The following is a 21,522-nucleotide window of genomic DNA, read 5'->3' as shown; positions in this document are numbered from 1 at the left end:
GAAGCAAATAAAAGTCATTTCCAGACCCTGACCTTACTAAACAAACCAGAAGCAACGTTATGTCTTCTGTTGATGAAGGGATTTAAAAAGGTTGCAGGAGAAACAAATCTGTTGACTCTGAAAATTTTATAGTAATACATTCTTCTGGTTATCTCAAAAATTCAAGCATCACCTTTACTGTTAGAAAACGTAGAGTAGTACTTTTTAATTGAATTCATTTTAAAACATTCTGCACAGACTTACTTACAACCTGCTTACTTATTGATGCATTTACTGGCATTGACGACCAATCTACAGGTCATAAGAGCATCATGGGAACTTTCTGTGTCTTTGCTAGCAAATCGACAGAGTTTGGAAATCCAAAGAAAATTCCCATGGTACCTTTGGGGGACCACTGGCCGTTAATCCTTGTTGATGTTTTAGGGGCCAAAACGGAGCAAGTTGTCATAGAGTGCGGCGAGGAAAAATAACAAAGTCACCCAAGGACTACACTAAAAGATCCTTGGACATGTTTTGCTCCACTATATTTATTTAAGAGGAATTGCATATTTGCAGAAAAACACAACGCTCACTCTAAAATTAGCCTTTAATCCCGCCGCCCACTGTTAGCAATGAAACAAACAGTAGTATTTGCATATAAATAGCAGATTGATGTTTGAGGATAAAATCCATGGTTTGTCTCTGCGCCTTCACAAATGACAAAATGCTCTTTATTAAATTTGACATTGGGTTGTTCCAAATTCACTAAAAGCCCAACATTGTATTTCCATTCATATATTGGAGATTTGTCAATAGGCCTGAGCATGGTGATAGTAGAACAGTGACATGCATTCTGCTTCATAGTTTGTGAATTAAATATGACCCTGAATACTTGCATGTGAACACATTGAGCCAGAGGCAGTTTCACATGTGTGTGCATGTGCGTGGAAAAGACTGTGAGGGATAATTATTAACGAAGAGCAAATCCTCTGCACCTCTGCCTCTTTGCACTGCACAGACTACCAGCTATGTGATGTGTCTTATAATTGAAAATAAAGACATGAACTTTCACAAGTTCCTCGAACTGGTTGAGCAGTCAGCTTTGAAGGTGGTGGAAGTTTTTGTGTCCCAAATGATAGGAGGGAGCTACGGATTCTGAGAAGCCCCTTTCAGAAATACTGTTGTATCCATTGCATATTCTTATTTCAATATCTTTCTCAATGTTATATTTTTTTGTTCCTACACACATAGAAACAAGAAGCAGGGATGGTGTAACCATGCTGCAGCTTTATGCTATTTCAACTATGTTTCTGAGACATCCTTGTTTATTATTTTGTAATGGAGGATGGCAAAATCTTACAACATCCGTGAGGTAACTCCACAGCAACTATGTAGATAAAGCCAGTCAGAAGTGTGGATTATAATGTTTTGTCATTGCAATCACAATAAAAACAACAAGTAGTTGCTAAACTAGTCCAGAGTGGCCTAGAATCTGAAAGTGAACTTGTTTTGACAGCTTATGTTTTCATCTGCAATGTTTGTTCGTCTGTTCGATTGTTAGTTAGCAGGATCACGGAACAACTATTGAACCGATTACCATGAAACTTGTTGGGAGAATGAGGTTTATTACCCACGATGATCAAAACAATTGCAAAACTTTACAGCAGTTTTCCACTTACAAGTCGGGAGGCGATAACGAATGTATTTATTTGAGCGGTCTGACATTACCTGTCCATGGAGAGCTGAGCGACTAGAGTGATGTCAGTGTTGTCAGAGCTGGGTTCGTACTCATAGTGGAGGAAGTAGAGGTGCGTTCGATGGACGGTGAAGCGCTCTCGGCGAAACTCGTAGCAAGGATCGTCTTCGTCCAGCTCGGACAGAGTCTTCTGGAGCTGCAGAGAGAAAGGAGAGAGACACCAGAAGTGAGGCAGTGTATGGGCCAGAGGGAAGCCCCTGATGATGCTGTTTGCTGCATCAGCGTTGTGCAGTGCCACCGACTCTCTGCCTGGGTATTCTGCACCATGATCAAAAACACAAAAATCTTCTAAAACAGAAACATCATTTGTTTCACGATAAAAAAAACTGCACCAGGCTTAATGATGTTTTCAAGGAGTTAAGACCTTTTACTACACGTACAAGCTGCCACAGAAGGAAGGTTTGCATGCGGAACCATCACTACCTGCAGACCTGCTCACGTTCCTTGTTTTTGAACAGCTCGAAAGCGACAGTTTAAATCACTGCTCTAAAACTGTGAGATAAAAATGGCTTCATCATAAATCTGACGGCTGATGTGGTGTGAGCACTGGACAAGCAGACTGAGAGTGAGAAATTGACACCGCCCACACACACTCACACTGGGGTAATATTTTAAGTCATAAAGAACCTTGGTCATGACAAAGAAAAAAAATAATGCTGTTGTCTGACCGACAAGTGATTTTTTGCAGGGGCCATAATCTCTTTCTTCTTTTTTTTTTTTTTTTACAACTGCGAAAACATTATTTTTCTACCTTCCTGCCCTAATGAGTAAGATAAAAAAATAAATGTCCTGATTTGGGTGTTTTTGTATATTACTCGTTTTGGCCTAAGTCCACTATCTCAGTCTCTCCATGGACTGTTTGCCTGAAGCCGCGCCACCGCTGCTGCACAAAGAAATATTCACCTGTGTATTAAGTGAAGTTTGGTGAAGCTCCACTCAGTACACAGAACACCACAGGAGAATCCATTGTTATTGTGGCGAACGAGCTGTTGTCATGGTCGACAACGCCAGTTGTGTTGATTAGTCCCAGCAGCTGCTGCTACAGAGCTGTGGCTGCCTGAATTTTCAAAGTTTTACGACACAACGCTGCTCTTCCTTGGGCCTTTAAAAATACAGAAACTATTAGAAAGGTGTATTTTTTGAAAGAGAGGCTTAAGGAAGTCAGGTGAGGTGATGTAAAGAGTGACAAAGAGCTTATACAGAGCCAGCTGTGGTGGTTATATTGGTCACTTTCACTTGGAGAAATCTGGGCTATGAATCACATTTTCCTTTTTGATTTAGTGAATTCCTCATTTCCATTCATTCCTCTTCTTTATTCTTATTTTAAAATGTTTCACCAGGAACTTCTTCCACGTGTGAGGAGCTGAATGCACAATTTGAATCACCTGGTGCACAGAGAGAGTCAGCAACGAGAGACAGCTGAGAGCAATTCAGGATCTGAAACAGTTTCCTGGGTGGAAGTCCTTTAACCACCGTGATCAGTTACCCTGTATACTACTCACCTGACAGAAAGCCTTTTTGGAAAGTACATTCCTTGTTAATAGAAAGACTTGACAGTAATATTACATACAGGGCACAAGAAAATTTCTAATATCCATGTCTACATTACTACTGACTCATGCTGTTGTTTAAGAGTCTGCCATTTCCAGCCAAAGACCGGGAATTGAATCCTAAATAAGTCAATTTTAGGGTGTTAATGATGTGACGCAAATAATATGTGTGTAATGTTTAAATATAACTAAATGCAGTGTTCAGCTCAACTTTCTGATGAAATGTCCGACACCAACAGTGATGCAGGATTGGGAAAGTGATGTTTTAATAAAGCAACACATCAACTAATATATTATAGATGTCAGCATTCTGTTCAGGTCTATCAGACTTGATTTTAATTCAAGTGGAGATGAGCTCAGCAGAGCACGGTGCGGCAGCGCTGTGGGGAGAGTTAGACAGAAGTGTTTAAAGGGGCTGTCGGCGGAGGACTCGGTGTGTGGCGCTACTTCGCTTCGAACCGTCTGATTCGCCGAGCCGCAGAGAGTGACGGGGCTGCGGTGGCACTGAGGCCCTGAAGGAGCCCCGATCTGCACTGTGCTGCTGGAGCCAATCCCTCTGTGACTTCATTAGTCTAATAATCACGTTAATGGGATTTAAATCGCTGCTCAAACTCTGAAAAATTGAGTGGGCAAACTATTTCCTGAGTTAAGGACACATTGGAATTGACTGTTGGCAGAAAAAAAAAAAAAAAAAAATGCCTGGCACACCATGATGGAAAATTATAATGTGATTAACTGACCACGGAGCTGACACTTGAATAATTCTACACCCCGTCGAGGCTTGTCCTGTAAAAAACAAACCTGGCCATGTGTGACCTTTAGCAGGTTGGGAGCTGAGGAGGTGCAAAGAACGAACAGCCTGAATGTTAAAACAGAGTCTTTCTCCTAAACCTGTTTCGTAGAGACAAATCACACTACCTGCCTGATCCCTCTCTAGACATTCATGGTGTTCATACTTAGAAGCTCTGTGCCGACATCTCTCCTTAACCCGGATGCATTTGAGCGAACCCCACTGTTGCAGCAGATGTAGGTTGTCAGCGTTACACACGAGCCACCATCTGTTCAGTTCACAGTGACTGACTGACAGCAGTAGGACTGTTGCCGTCTTCGGGACCAGCTGTTCTTTCATCAGGGCAGCTACGGACGAGCTGAAAGGGACAGCAGCCGCACGCGCTTGTCTTCACCAATGTGGCTGATGCAGAAATTGAATGTTGTTTTTAACCATCAGGAGGAGGCAAGACACTCGCCTCGTCTGCTGGACGTTAACAGAAGACGAACTCAAAACAACACAAAGTGCGTCCATTCTTCACTGTGTTCCAGGCTAACCAAGATTAAACCCTCGTATATCTCCATGGGTTAAAATTCCAGACACGACTTACACGATATGAGGATGTGAATGAGAACATAATTCCTCTTATACAGAGGGGACGTCAGCTGAGTAGGGAAGGCAGTCCTTCATTGTGTTCATTTACATAACGTGGCCAGAAACATCACCACGGTTATCAGAACGCTTTCTCAATGCGTCTTTGGGGAGTTCTCAGCAGTACTCACAGCTGTCCACTTGTAAATCACTCAAGATGCATATTAAAGGGAACACATTTTTGCTTGTTCAGTTTTTTCCCCTTTCCTCCAGCGTATATGTTTTCGGTGTGTGTGAAAGTTAAACAAGTCTAAAGTCTGTGATAAAGGGAAAAACACCGCAATGAAGTTCCGGAAACACGTCGTCAGATGTCCAGCCGATACTTGTGGGGCACTGCGATGTCCCTTAACGAAGCCAGCGGAGTGGAGGTCCACATTTCCCACAGGCAACGAGTGACCGATCACAATGGAGTGTGTCAGCTGGCCAATCGGAGCATACTGGGCTTTATCGGGATGGGGGTCGAAGAGAGAAAGGAGCTAAGTGTTTCCGACAGAGGCTGAAAACAGGAGCTGCAGCAATGGACAGGAAAGTGATGTGGTTTCTAAACTTTAGAGCACATAAACCTTTTAATAACTCAAATTCAAGTTGTGAATATGAGCATATGCAATGCCAGGACACAGTGTGGAGTCAACATCACCTTAAGTACCAGTGCCCAAACTTCCTTTGGCTCGGATGCAGCTGCCTGAATGCTAGTTTCCCACCACCTGTGCTTATCTTCATCGCTAAATACACAACGCAACCAGGACTACAGACGCAGTTCCACCTACGTTCTCACTGTTGTGGTCGGCCTCGCTGGGACAGCCGAACAGCTCTCGCCGCAGCAGGTTCCCATCGTACTCCAGAAAGGTGAGATAGAGGTTGCGGAAAAACTCAACGTGCTTGTTCTTCACCCGCAGCTTCTTGGGGGAGTTCCAGTGGATGACCTGTTGAAGAGGGTTAGGTTTATATCATCATGCTCAGATTTTATTGAACAGCATTTTAAATATTTAAACAGTGTCGGACTAAAGTTTGTACATAAGTACTTTAGTAAACTCTCTAAAAAAATATACATTCAAGAAAATACACTGGACGTATTCTAGGTACTTTCACATACTACAATGATGAGCCAAATCAGTATGACCACCATATGCTGTTGGTCCTTTCTACCTACTGACGCATGGTCTCCTTCAAGTTCTGTAACGCTGCATTCACACCAAATGTGAAGCAAATGTTCACACAACATTTGCACAAATGGCTGAAAACAAAACCAACGAATATTTGCCAGTTCTCCGGAAAAGAGTAGAGGAGGACAACTGGCTAAAGTGACAACAATTGCCAAAAGGACGTGACACGTCTTTGCGTTGTGTGGAATCTCATTGCGCGAATAGGTTGCGCACCATGAGTTGTCAAATGGAGCTGCCAGGGATCGGAGTCGTTCCAGCACATCCCTCTTGTATCCAGTTTGCAGTTTGACCCTCGGTAGGTCCTCACAACTACTGATTGACAGCCCCCTACCTGCCTTCCTTATTTCTGAGATCTTTCACCCCAGTCATTTATGCATTGTCAAAGTCCCACAGGTTTTTTTTTTTACACTTGCCCATTTCTCCTGCATCCTACACATTAACTGCTGCAACCAATTGTTGGCAATATTCTGTATCTCAGGCTTTACAAACAGAGGTAATCACCGCTCCTTTCATGTGCGAGTGGTGATTATGTTGTTATCGACATAAACAGATGCTTAAAATTCCTTTCATTGGTTAAACGTTAATTACCACTTAAACTTCTCGCTGTGCTTACACAGAGTGCTTACACCTCAATTGCCCCTGACGCCTGGAAGAACCAGGGTGCCTTTACAAGGTTTACAAAATCCATAAAGTGCTTAAAAGTAGAACCAAATATCAGAGTGTGGGCCTTGAGAATCTGATTAATGCAGGTCAGGTCTTGTATAATCTTGTGAGGATGGATCCACTTCCACAGCACTGTGTCAACACTAGAGATTGGTCTGGATGAACCTTGTATCACTTTGCTATGAGGGAAATAAAGCTTTAGCCTCCATTCCTTTCTCTGCAAAGAAAACGCCACAAAAAAATGGAATAGACATGTTGTGTTGTTTCCGAAAAACACGGCAGAAGCAGGGAAACATGGGAGGAGGACGACGGGCGAATGAAAGGCTTGCACCTGTTGTCTACATCCGGTGAGTCGGGGTTCGGTTTATTATGTCTGAACTGACCGAGCGGATTCACGGTGGGGACGGCAGGGTCTCACCTTCAGGTCTGAAACATCCTTGTAGCACTTCTCGGAGCGCGTGTGATCGGACAGCTGGACGTTCCAGAAGCACGGCAGCTGGTGAACCAGGAACGGGTTCTGTTTGATCACAGCGTTGAAGATGTCCTGCACACACACACAAGAGAAACACACAAAACTCACACTGAGCCTCATGCTTTGCCTTATGTTTCATCATCTACAGGCGTGCACCTCGGTTTATTTGATGTGCACATAAAGCTGAATTTGATCTTTCTCAGATTTTTGCAGGAGTTAAAATGAAACCTGTAAAGTAAAACATCGGCGTCAAAATCTGCTTATTTTATTCTTGTGATACGGTACTTTTGAAACATTTCCTTGCTGACATTTTTTGGCAGAGCGCAGAGGACGGTAATGCATATTACATAAGTTCTTTTAGTTTGCTAGTTGATGGCCTACATGGAAGCACACTGGAAGAGCTCCTTTTTCCCTCCAGCCCAAAATATCTTGCTCAGAAGTCGACCTGTTGCACCAAGAAGGAACATTTTGTCTCCGTCTCTATTGTTCTCTGATATTACCGGGTCTTGGAAGAACAACCTGCCACCTAAATCTTCCTCTGGATGTTCCCTAAAGAAACGATCACTGTGTTATCTGACGTTTCAGCTCCTCTGTATAAACAGTATTTGACGACTGAATCCTGCTTCTGGATGATTCGTTGCTCTGTGCTGCACGACCCTGCTGTGCTAATGCTGAGTGAGCAGGAACAGGGAAGGTTTCTAGTGACGACCCGATTCACTGACAGGAGCAGCGTTCCCTGAGAGCAGAGTGACATGGACGTTTCGTGTGCGAGCCGTATCTTTTCCTCTGACCTCACGCTAGAGGAGAATGACACCTGTAACCATGGCAACTGTAGTCATTTGCAGTCATTCCGTGTCTTCTTTGTGGTGGTTCAGAGTCTCTTTGTGGTCAAGTTAAGTATCTCTGTGGTTGTTTCGCGACTGAGGGCGAGTCTCTGTGTGTTCATTTTACATCTGCGATTGTGTTCTTCCGTGTTAAGTTTATCACCAGTTCTGTCTCCTCATGGTCACTTTATAACTCTTTTACGACTGTGGTCATTTTTCCTGACTTTGTCCTCATTTTTCTCTCCTTGTTTTCATATATATATAGAATAGTTTGAAGCTTTACAATCTACCAGAATTAAAAATATATATTTTATGGGTTTGGCTGCACAGTATGAGATTATACTGTGAGCTTTAAGAGGCCATTAAAATATCTTTTGATGGATGAAAAACGTTGTCATCACCGCTGACATTAGAGGTGAGCGGAATTATCACGCAATTGATGGCTCCAACTATTCTCCCCAGATGTGGGACCGCTGTGAGGCCGGTTTAACAGTACTGACTCTCCCTCTGCGCTGTTGGTGTTTTGTACGTCTCCAGATGTTCGAGGTGTAATTCTTAATTTATGTGCCATCACAACCCGTAAGGCTGCACACTCGAAATAGCTTTGAGTGGCTGTACTTGTGTTACAATGGAGACACATTTCGCCGTTTGAGGTTTTGAAGGTTCACGAGACGCATTCCACTTCCCTAATGGGAGACATAAAACCTCTACAGCCACATAATGAAGGCTGTGATAAAGAGGGATGATTGCGTTGGAAGAGCTCATACAGCAGAAGAAACGCTGAAACCACTTCCACAGCCCGGCTCATTTTCCAAACTGCATACCTTGCAGGACTTTGCTTAATGAAGGTTGAATTAAAATATCATAAATGCACCTGTAATCAAGATGAGCTCTGCAATAATAGAGACCCTTGGCTGAGGTCTCAGCTTATGACCTGTGCTGCACAAGCTAAGATAGCACCTATTAATTACCTATTAGATGATTAGATGTTAGATTTTTTTAATTGATTGAATGAACATTGCTGTAGGTATCTCACAAAACACCAAATATATACGTCCACCAGCAGATACAGATACAATTACTGTAGTATACATATTTTAAAGCCCATCACAAGTCTTACTATGTCAGTTCACACCTGTCATTAAGGTAGGGCTGTGTCCGAAATCACCCACTCATTCATTATCCCCATCTTCACTATACAGTGTCTTCTATCCATCCATCACTATCGCAGGATTATGATGAACAACAACAACGTCTGCTGGTGAAGTCCAGGTCAAAAAACACGTTGAATGAGCACCTTTAAACGTAGAAATAAACTTGTTTGCTGCAGTTTTTGCTGTGATGACCTGCTGTGCTCGTATTTATATTTGCACAACAGGTCATGCTGTTCCTGCTGCCGTCTCTCCTCTCGACGCTCTGCTGCAAGCGCAATGCATGATGGTATACATTGCGCACTACAAAGGGAATGGAACATTTAACTAAAACACCCACCATACAGTGGACCATACGGTGAGGGATTTCAGACACAGCCTATGTCTCCACATGTGACCAGTGACCACTTGTGAGCAGATCTCACTTCCTCGCTCACCAAATGAAAGAAATAATAATTGGGAGAGTTGTTAACATTTTCAAACATGGCAGAGACCATGGAAGTTCATCTCTTGTTGGATGATAAGTTCATATATTGCAATTTTAGAATACGTCTGAGGATTTTCCAGCAGCCCCATCGTTGCCCTCTGACATTATGTTGTTACAATTACTGTATTACATTACCTGACTGCTAGCTCGCTAAATTGTAAGTATTTGAGGCTTCCAGACAATGACAGTAATGATAACACTAGCATCCACATTGCTGTTGTGTTCTCAAGACCGATTTTGTTATATATTTTATAAACTGTTTTATTTTAGATTAATAAAGACTTTAAATTCAAATATATCTGTGACTCTTGGCTTCCAGCAGAATCCCTTACACATCACAACTGAGAGTAACACCTATGAGAATCTCCCCATTTATGAGGTTTAACTTGACTTTACAAAGATTAATAAACAGCACAGGTCATCTGAGTCTAGCCTGTCTGCCAGAGCAGGCTCTCGTACAGGTGTTGCCGTGATTTGTGCATGTGAAACAGCAAATCCTGCCAAAGGGTGAAGGATTTGCACATGTGAGGTGTGAGGATGTTACCTGGTCTGCCAGCGAGGTGGATAGCATGCTCATTAGTTCTCTCTCTGCAGTCAGCCTCCACATCTGCTCCCATCTGAGCTTCCGTAGCCGATCCAGGAGAAGCAAAATCACCCCTGGAAAGCAGGCACATGCATATGTAAACACACACACACACACACACGCAGACAGCGATACGGTAGCTTAAGAAACTGAGAGATTAGTATCTTGCTGCTTGGTAAAGGTGATAAGTTTCCATCATGAGGCTCTGAATCACAGCCTTCTATTTTCTGAGATAAAGCTGTAGACTTTAAGCTTGCAGACAGACTGGCACTGGGTGGAGTAAACATGTTCAAATCCTCCCCGGAAACACAAATTATTCTCAGAGGCTCATGTGCTTTTCACTGCTCGACTCCCCCTCCCCTCCTGCACCTGCCACAAACAGGAACATTCAAAAACAAAATCTTTAAGTTCCTTCCCTGACAAATCTTTTTTCCCCAGATGCCTCAAATAAAATCCAGCAGCCAGTGTTCACAGCAGAGTGACACTGTGAATAATATTTTTAGATCAGACCAAACCAAACTATGTTTCGCGCCCTGCCGTGGCCCCCGCGTGTTGCCACGGTCACCGCCCGGCCGCAGCTGAAATGGAGGTTTTCCTGTCAAATTGCTGTTCTGCCTAAAAGCAACACGTTGCCTTTCTGTTCCTGAGATTTGCTGTTCAGTCACACTCACGGGAGGTTGAAGAGCAGAGCGCTGAACCTTTACAGTACAGTTGTGTCCAGGAGAGCTTTACGCCGCTCCCCCTGAATTTCACAATGCAGTGTTTGTTCTGGGTTATATTCAATATAAAGTTTATCCTCCTGCTCAAAACAGCACAAAGAGAGCTATATGTCTCCTGAAGGGAAAGAGCTGCTGGATTTGATGGAGGGAAAAAATATTTATATATATATATAAAAGCAGTGGAAAATAATAGCAACGTGTAATGGAATCCAATCAATTCCACTATCAGCAGCTCTGAGGCTCGGTGAATTATACCCTGCACCTTTCTGAAAATGTGTTTTCATACAATTTTTAACAAGCCTCCTGCACGCCTGCAAATTCCATCAATGACTGTGTCCTGCTTCACCGCTCACTCGCTGTTATTTATTTAAAACATGGAGACGGAGTTCTTTGAGGTAAAAAAAACCCAAAACAAACTAGTTTCCCTAAAATTATCTTGGATGGTGTAACGCAGCAACACAATCACAGCGTGAGCTTACCCATAATAAAGACATAGGGTATATGAACTGTCACAGTTTTGAGTGGGGAATATGGGTAAAAGTATCAATCAAAGTTTAAGTCATTTTATAGAATTATATATTGTAGATAATAATGATAATAATGATAAGTATTTGTGATAGTTGCTCAAGGAACTGCTTATAGACCCAGTGCTTCTTCAGTATAAACTAGAAATGCACTCAAGAGCTGCACGCTGTCTTCAGTATTCAATATGTGCTTCGCTGTTTTTCAAAATTTACAAAACTCTTAAGCCGAGGAGAATGTTACCGTTTGACAAAATGATTAAATTATAACATGACATTTATCCGAGGGCTGCAGGCCAGCTAAAATAAGAACGCATTGATAATGCCACTGTAAAAACAGATTGAAAGACCTGATGAGAATATTAATGTTCTCAGCATATGGTTGGTGTAGCTATTACTATTTTAATTGTATCTGTAAGTATATGTGCTTTCAGTGTAGCATTAGGCTAAAACTTAAATTGACAGTTTTGAAAAAAAATCTACAGCACAGCTACAGACCCTAACTTCAACCAACCTGCAAAATTGAATCTAATTTGGATTGACGAATTACAGATTACCGATTACAATACACACACACACACATATATATGTGTATATATATATGTATATTGTACTCCATGTCAGAAATAGACAGTTCATGCATTTAGTTAAAATATACTGACACAATCAAGTGGGGATTTTGGTTTATAACTACTGATTTCTCATATCACACCCCTACATCCTGGTTCTATTTGGCAATATAGGTTTACAATTTTGTATATTTTTCTGTATATTATTTTTGAATCTGTATTTTATTCATTATTGTTGTAGTTCGTTATCAACATTCTCTACAGATTTGCAGATATACCGTTTTTTCTTCTCAGAAGATCATGAGTTGTTTCACAGTGTTATTTCATAAAGTGTGACAACAAGATATTATTCATTACATCCATAATAATTCATTTGCACACATTTACAAGTGAGTTTCACACTTCAAAGCTGACAGCTGATCTGGTAAAAATAGACCAGATGTGTTACGAATCACAAGAGTGTCTGCACAACAGCTCCAACGGCTCCAGCAGCGACGAACACAGACTCTGAACGTCTCTATGCCGGCGCCACGTCATCGAGAACCTACCGGTGTTGAAGCCTCTGCCCAGAGCCGGCCAGGGTCGATGGTTCTTCCACAGGTTCCCCAGGTACCAGTCGCTCTGGTTCTCCACCAGACCCAGGACCTGCTGACCTGAAACACAGCAAACCACATCATCACTGCTTGCTCACGTTTTTCTTGCAACTGACACTTTATTCACTCAACTTTCTTTTTCGTTTACCAGATATTTAGATATTAGTCTATACTTATTCATTCTGTAGTCTTGTCTTGTGTCCTTGAGGTTTTGGCTGGTTGCCTTGGTTTTCAAATTTGAATTGTCTTTCAATGCTGCATTAACATGTTTGATATTCAAAGTATTAATTTAAAATGTTTATGTTTGTGTCAGTAGGTGAATATCAGCCTTCCAGCCACATTTCCATCAGATCAGGACAAACCATTTCATTTAGGAAGCTGTTTTCATTCTCCTCTACTTGCACTTGTTAAGCTACTGCCTTTGACATTCACTACTTCATGCAGATGATTGACATTAGCACCGTGTGCACACATCAATAGGGCAGCAGGAGCAGCTCTGGGGCTCTGTGTGTCTACAAAGAAGCAGTACAGGTACGACGGGTTGGAGATCAGAGCCTGAAGCATCACTATATAAACAAAGGAAAATAATACAAATGTCCTTTGAGCCATTATGTACCCTGTGTGGACAGATGGTTTGATAAAAATAGGAGCGTGTCTGTTCTTACGTCGCGCACGGACGGCCGGCTGAGAAACAAAGCAGAAGAGAAGAAAGCTTAAAGTTTCCTTTGAACCTCATTCTGAGGTGTCAAATGATTCAGCAGACTAAAGCCTGGCTAATGCTTCTGCAGAGGATCAACGCAGAGCCTATGAAAGTGGCCTACACTGTTATACTTGTGAGCTGGAGTGTCGGTGCTGCTTTGCAGTTACACCGTCAAAAACACAGAGTTACACAAAACACCCCGCTTCAGTTGGAGCGAACAAATGCTCTGAAATCGCTGCAATGCAGAAAAGAGAGAAGGCGTCGGACGACGTGCGTGACCACCGAACCGATGGAGGCAGAACGGAGGGGAATTTTCTGCGCTTGTCCAGCGACTGTGAGACACGGACCAATCACAGCTGGTCTGCATCGCCATGACGCCTGGCTGAATATCATATCATATTATATTCTATGTATATTCTTCGTATATATAAGTCTATATACACATATTTATACATGTGTACATGTTGTTATTATTATATTATTACTACTACTATTACTATTATTAATATTATATATACTGTTGCTGCCATTATTACTATATACTGCTATAATATTATATTGGTATAATTACTATCTATATAAATATATATTATGTTATATTGTATACTATATATATATATATACTGTACTATTTTTATATACTGTCTAAAAATAACATTACCATCATATCATAAGTACTATTACCATCATATTGCCACTGCACGTTATCTTATCTACCTATTCATCTTGTGTTTCAGTTTTTATTCTTTCTACCTCAATATTTTATTTTATTCTATTGTATTGTATTTTATTGTATTCAAATATACCAGCTGCTATGACGACTTAATTTCCCTCCGGGGATGAATAAAGTAATCTATCTATCTATCTATCTAAATGTCTAAGCCCTACTTATATGGTATCTACACCGGTGCTGTACCTACACCGTACCAACAGTATTGATTTGACACAGACAAGGTAAATAAACAGTAGCTATTATGTTTTCTGTATAAAAAAGCCATGCATCGATCAGATAGTGATCTAAACCAAACATCACAGTGTGGCACACTCACTACAGTCATGCTATATTAGGATTGCAGCTTTAATAACAAATCATTTTTTGCCATTGGTCGCTGGTGGATTTAGTTGCAGATAAGAAGGTCATTGAGTCATGATCTGCTGATGACCTGCAGTTCTTGGATTCTGTGCCTTTTACAGACCATCAGAAGATCATGTCAGACACTTCAGGGTTAACTAGTTCAACACGGATCCAGCAGAAACATAATCCTCGCACAGAACGGGCTTTTATGTCATCAACAAACTCGGAGCGCACACAAGTGGCATGGGTGAAAATTGAATTGAACACTCGGCTCGTGTGAATTAAAATGTTTCCGGGCCACTAGACAATAGGTATAAAAAAGGACAGGAGGTGGGGAGAAATAAAGAAGAAAAGTTCAGAAGGCGAAGGGACGAGAGGGGAGGGATGTACGTGGGCTTCAGGGTGACAGATTATAGAAGGCATGCTGGGCAGAGATAAAGGTCGAGGAGATAGGAATTAGGGAGGAGATAGGAACCCCGAGTGCGGGCATGGGTGTAGAGGTGGCAGCTTTAATGAAGGTTGTAAGGAAGATTAATGAGAGCCTATTGGAGCAGGCAGCCTTTAGAAAGGCTGCAAAACAAAGACCACAGATCTGCCATCAAGGTGACGACTGAGCACAACAATTAGAGCACAAAACAATACACTGCCCCCCCCCCCCCGCCTTTTACTGGTAAAACACAGGTGACTCAACTTTAAAAAAAGGCCATAACATCGTGGCGAGCAGTGGAAGATCCCGTCTGTTTATATTCTAATGAACAGTTTTATGATGGTTAATCATTCTTATTATAATGAAGTAATTACACTGTGTGATTCATTATGGTTAATGACATTTTAATTATGTTGGAATTTCGTCTATTTACACTGGATCACATGCATTCTAAATTTCGCAGGGAAAAAACAAGAACTAAGTTGGGTGAAAAAAATATGTGAGAGCAAAAACCAACAACAAAACTAAGCAGAACCCTCAATTGTCGCTGCTGAAGAAGTACCGTGTGCACAACTACAGTGAGTACAAGTCGAAACAGGAGGTGAGGGCGTTAAATACGGAGGTCAAGACATCTCACGCAAGCACATTAATGGGAAACATGAATGCAACAGTGGCAACGCAACCTCAAAACACACACAACGGAAATAAGCGAGCACAGATGCCGACCGTGGAATGAGCAGAGTTAGTGCTGCCGAGTCAACTGTCATTTGTGAAAACCCAGTCAAATCAGTCGCAGCTTCAAATGAGATGCTTGTCTATTTGAGGTTATACGGTACAGTTGTGTTGCTGTTTTTCGCTCCAAGCACCTGCACCGCAACACCTCAAATAGACAAGCATCTCGTTTTCTGGCTTCTCCAGGTTTTCACAAACAATTGCTCACTTGACTCGTACGTACAGGACTTGACAACCGCTTGTTTGATTGTCCCTCACTTCCATTCAGGTTGTGTTCCCAATGTGTGGCTTTTGCATTCATGTTGTGACCTTTGCGTGATTCGTTGAAGTGCTTCTGTGAGACGTCTCGGCCACCGCAGTTCAATGCGCAGGATGTCCACCTTCCTTGTTTGGAAGGGACAATTTCAAAGATGTGAGAAATGAACCTGGTGAGTACACTTACAGATGGATCTAAAGGCCAAACCTTAAAAGGGAAACACATTTCCTCGGAGTTAGGATTGTGTTTGTGTCTTCAGAGAGAGCTGTGTGAAGTCTGATGAATGGCCTCAATATCATTTGAGTTAGTGTCAGCTGAATGTGAAGACTACAAGTTGGAAAATGAAAAGTCTGGTAGTTAAGATCCTCTGTAGGGTGATTCTAATCTCCGCTCAAAGCTCCAGCCTACAATTCTTGTCTCCTAATTTAAAAACTATCACGATACTTGGGTACAGATTTTATATATATTGTGATGTCGTTACAACAGACTTCATTACAGCTTCATTACAATCAACTCCTTGCCTTTGTCTTAAAGCCATGCTAATGAAAAATATATTAAAATTGCATTACATAACAGAAAGTCATAGGATTCTACCCACTGGCTGAATAAAGTACAGTAATAATTAGCGTGGCATGCTCATTCTGAGCCCAATACTATTATAGGAGTACAATGCAGCATCCGTGGAGTACTTTGAAATAAAGCCTGAAGAGACACATATAGTTTGAAGACACATATGAGCTGAAACACTGCTGATCTGAAGTTTTCATATCATTTATACATAACTTATACATCGATTTTCAGGAGTTAACACGATGAAAAGTATGAAACCCTCCAGAAAGCACACATAAAGAATGATAACGTCGAGCTCTAAAGTGATGAACAAAAAAAAAAAAAATGGATTAACTCCACCATGTTCACCAGCTGCTCTCTGACTGTGTCTGTCTGCTGTTTGCTGCTGAGCGGGTAGTGAACCGTGGGGTTTTAGAGACGTTCCTCTGAAAACAGCTGCCTGCCCTCACCCTCGACCCCGACCCTAACCCTGGCTGCTGTGGGCTGGAAATAAGACTGATGAGTGCAGAGTTTGCACCAAAATAATGAGCTGACTGAGCCTGAAAAACTGCACAAAGCTGAGCAGTGTGGAGTTCTCTGTGGATGTGAACAAGTAACAATAAAAGTATTAATAAAAAAGAACTTGAAAGCGTCATTCTCCATGGAACTGTTTCAGAGAAGCAAAATGAAAAGGTAAGCGTGATTAATGAACGGCTGTGGCTGAGTGCAGGTTGTGCACTATACAGTAGGTCGGCGGTTCGAACCCCCATTCAGCACACTGAAGCATAATTGTATGATTGGGAATGTGCTGCACATAGATGCCCTGTATGAATGTATTTTGAAATGACCATAAAGTGTTCATGCATTTTAGGCTTTGACAGAACTACTTACTTGTGATTAGTTGTGTGACTAAATCCAAACATTCACAATGATAAAAACTGTGTGTGTCTGACCGTGAAGCCTGAACCGTCCGCTCCGTCAAAAACAGTCGAATAGTCGGTTTCCAAGTGAGAGAGCGATGACAGGCAAGGAAACAGAAACGAAATCAATACAGCTCCACTGTGTTTCAACAAAGAGGAAATGTTCTGCTTTACAATAATCTACCTCTGGATAATATTCTGTCAAAAACATCTGATTTACACTGCTCTCTGTATTCAAACAAAGCTGTCAGCCACTGGACATTCAATACGGATTCATTCAAATTAAACTGTTTAGTTGTTATTGATCTATAATTTATCGACAGGCTATCTGGCCTGTGAGCCCCTGAGGGATTAAAGCCAATACCTGCTATTTAGCCGCTGCCGTCTGGATAGGATGTATGACAGAGTTGGACATAATAGGATGCGCGCGTGTCCCACAAAGACCTCACACGGCAAACCTCAGGGCATCCAGTCCCAGCCTGCTGGTGGCTGATGGGATGGTTCCTAAATGAATTGTGGCGAGGCACCAGGGGGATGAGAGGGAATTCTTTACTGCTGTGTCAGTGGTGCTGATGAAGAAAGATGAATGTGAGGGTCAACGGGCCAAACATGCACTCTTCACTCCGACAACGCATCCTCCTCTGCTGCTACTCACTGAGCATTAGAGATACACTGGACATGTGAGAACTGAGAATTCTCCGTCAGCGATTGTGTAACAATCTATGACTGTCTGGAGGTATTTGCTGACCTGGTCCATACCAAGGCTGGATATTGTGAAAAATCTGTTGTCCAAGCAGAACTAGTGAGTAATTTCTTCTGATACCACGTATTACACAAGGGAACAGTTTGTTGCAGTAAATATTTCTTATTTCATGTTATTTTACTTTCTAAAGTGTGGGAACATTAGTGACTGAAACATAAATTGGAAATGATGCTTGGAAACGGCTATGCATCAACTATAAGACCTCGACAGTTGTATTTATAACATCAGATATTCCATTTGAGCAGAGTACACTTTTTCACATTCTGTAAAAACAGCACATTATGCTGCCACATCTGAAAGAAGTTCCCAAGAGAGTAAACATCACCTTTACTTTGTTTTTGGGCAGATCTAAGATCTTTTCCAGATCTGGGGCTATAAAGAGGCCACATTTTTCACAGATGCACCAAGAATATGTTCAAAATCCATACACACGATTCCTTATTCAGTAAAGTACTTCTTTGTTTGCCACTAGGTGCTTTGAGCAAAGACACACATATTGAATATATTTGGCAAATCGTTTCCTGTTAAGGCGCTAGTGAACAATTTCAGATTTATTGCATTTTAAACTCAGGTGCATAGAAAACATAATATAAACAACACATTTTGTGATATTTACTTGTCTGTACAGAGACAGGAGGGCTTCAGGGGCCGATCAGACTGGGGCTGGAGCCAGAGCCCCTCTGATCCTCACCCATAGTTTTCTAGTTAAACTTCCCACCCTGCTGCCAGAGCTGGATATCAATTCTGACAAATTAGCAAAAGCAGCTTTGTTCAATGTCAATGTTCATTTATTTGTATTACCTCTCTCTACACACAACACTAAAAAAAAGATACACTACTTGCATTACCACAGAATATTTGAATATTTTGCAGTACCTACACCATACTAGGTCCCTGCAGTAGCACGTAATCGTATGCGGATAAGTGGTTAAGAAGGACAGTTGGGGTTGGATGATGTGTCAGGTGTGATTGGCCATTCTGTTCAAAAAGCCCAGGGCCTTTTAATAATAAATGAAACCTACTGAGCTTCAGGGAGAAATGGGAATGAGATTGACACGACTTGTAAGTCGCAATTGAAGGCTCATATTGTAGACCCTGAGACATTCCTGACTGAGTCAAGTGAAAGGCAATAACATCTGTCCCCCCTTCAGTTCCAATACTTCACCACAGATAATGTCCAGTGTGTGTTTAACGGAGAGAAACTGAGCCGCAGCCAATCTGACCAGCAATGTTTTACTGTCTCCCACTTAAGCCATCTCATTTGTTTCTAGTGCGGCCTTGGGGATGGCGAACAGTGAAACGCTTGTGAAGACGCTATTTGCAGATGGAGAGAAAGTCTTTATTCCATACGTTCACAAAAGGCTATAGAATCTATAGGGCCGGCCCATTGTAATGGTTATGTTGTGTAACATGTCTCACCCTTTAGCCGCAAAGATACACAATTAGAAATAAATCTGATATCTGAAACCTATTAGGTCAGAATCTAAACGGTTTTCTCAAATTCATGTCATTCGTGATCCATCGGAATAATAGTGGAATATTTGAGGGCAATTTGAACTGTTACAATGCACAGGTTGGTGGTGAGAAAGCTCAAACCAAGGACATATCACTTTCTTATTTTGAAGTTGCCTTTATACTGGTTGTACACTTGAAAGTAGGAGTGAGAAGCTTGATTCTTGCCATTCATGATTAATAAAGAACAACCACCAGTTCTCTATTTTTAATGCTCAGTGAAACAGTGAAGGACTCTCTCCCCCTGCACTACAATCTGTAACCTCCTTCTGTCAGGTATTGTATGTATGTATGTGTATACTAAGACTAAATGGATATTCTATGTATATAAGGTCAAACCTAGGATTACTGCCTTGAAGCAACAGTCAGGCTGCAGTAAACTTCCATGTCTCTCTAGAGTCATCTAATACATTTGGAGATGTTGGTGTTTTGTGGTAATAAGCACATTCTTGAGTTATGGCCACTGTCATCTGTGCAGTTCATATCCAAAAGGGAAGAACTGTCTTCAAGCCATTCCAGAGACTTTGCATTCATGAGGCAATCAAAAACAGGTTCTGTGAGGACACGGGTACCTTTGACATTTAACCACCAAATTCGAATCGGGCCATCCGAGTGAATGTTTGTGCCAGGTGTAATAACATTTCCTCTGGTCATTCCTAATAAATCACGCTCACAAAAAGTGACCTCACAGTGACCTTAGCCTCTGAAATTTGACCAGCAAAACGTATTATGTCCAGTCTTTTTAAATCATCCGTGAGATATTTAGTAAATTATACCAAACATGTCTTTTGTGAGGTCGCAGTGACCTTTACCAACCAAAATATAATCATTTCATCCTTGAGTCCATGCAGAATTCAAAGTGTTCTGACACGATGTGTTCTTGAAGTTGGGATGGAGACACAGAAAGACAAAGGGAAAAAAAGCATGGTGTCCGGCTGCAGCTTTGCAGAGGCATGAAAAAGGTCAGTGAGACTCTCAGAAGTTCTTCTTTGCAGTTTCTAAGCTCTTGAGTGGGCGGACTGATGCATGTGTGTGTGTATGTGTCTGATAGCTGAGCCAAACTGACCTGGGCCAGACAGCGTTTTGTTGACGGTGAGGTTATCCACTTGTTAATCAGCTAAACTTCATATGGTATTTTGGCCTTACTTGTAAGTATTGTCTACATCAGTTCATTTTACTTAAGTCGCTGTTTATTTGGTACCATGCGCAAACAATCAGTGTTCAAGAGGAGACATGTGTCTTTGCAGATAAGAAGCAGCCATTTGCTTCATTATGAAATCTATGGCTCTTCATGTCAGGCTGCTATCTGATTGCTTATGCATAGACATTGTAAAAAATTAAAACCTATTAAATATATATGTCCCAATTTTTCTCTCAAAAGGGAACACAGTTATTTATGTAGCAGAGAAAGCATACATTTAATTTCAGTTAAATCTCAGTGTCCTCTGTGCACAAATGACCCATCCATCCATCCATCCATGCATCCAGCCAGCTTATCCTTTTAAGAGGCACCAAGGGGTGTGAGCCAATCTCAGATGACTTTGGGTAAGAGGCGGGGAAACACCGTGGACAGGTTGTCAGCCTATCACAGACACAAACAACCATTCACACTCACATCTAATGGGGATTTAGAGTCGCCAGTGTGCCTAACCAACAGCGCTAACCACTGCACCACCTGTACAACCACATCTGAGTTCTAAATCCAGCTCAGGTAAGCAGCATTTTAAATCACATTTAATCTTATATTCTCATTACCTAATGATACATCTTTGTGTCTTTTTTTCACAACAGACATTTTGACTAGGCAAAGCAAAGGTGTTACTTACTTGGGCAACAGAGTAGCTCCGTTCTATTTGATATTTGCCGAAATGAGTCAACAAGAATACCTGAAACGAAAGCAGCTAAATGGAACCCAGCCATTCATCTTGTTAAATGGACCTGTGGTTTTTATATTCTTCTGTCAATGAACAAACCACATTTTCTTTTCTATTTCATTTTCTTTATGTCCAGAGTGGCCGCATGAAGCTATAAAGCTTAGAAAAAGCAACAGGTAAAACAAGAGGCTAGTTAGTGAGCTGGCATGACAAAGCAACTCACTGTCTCTGTCCCAGGGCCCTTGAACACAAAGTGATCAGCTA

The 21,522-nt window shown here is 41.7% G+C and overlaps 1 protein-coding gene across 1 annotated transcript in view; it reads right to left on the bottom strand.

The window, feature by feature from the left end:
* Positions 1-21,522, bottom strand: part of large1 (LARGE xylosyl- and glucuronyltransferase 1) — a 97,943-nt gene that overhangs the window by 13,633 nt on the left and 62,788 nt on the right. Inside the window, exons 7-11 of the mRNA XM_069519691.1 lie at positions 12,406-12,510; positions 10,010-10,122; positions 6,950-7,075; positions 5,473-5,628; positions 1,708-1,871 (exon numbers count right to left, since the gene is read on the bottom strand). Coding sequence (XP_069375792.1) covers positions 1,708-1,871; positions 5,473-5,628; positions 6,950-7,075; positions 10,010-10,122; positions 12,406-12,510 — 664 coding nt within the window. The remainder of the gene's footprint in view (positions 1-1,707; positions 1,872-5,472; positions 5,629-6,949; positions 7,076-10,009; positions 10,123-12,405; positions 12,511-21,522) is intronic.

This window comes from Paralichthys olivaceus, chromosome 23, assembly GCF_024713975.1.
Source record: "Paralichthys olivaceus isolate ysfri-2021 chromosome 23, ASM2471397v2, whole genome shotgun sequence".
NCBI classification, from domain to species: Eukaryota; Metazoa; Chordata; class Actinopteri; order Pleuronectiformes; family Paralichthyidae; genus Paralichthys; species Paralichthys olivaceus.
The sequence above is the reverse complement of the archived record's forward strand: the minus strand, read 5'-3'. Positions and strand labels throughout refer to the sequence as shown.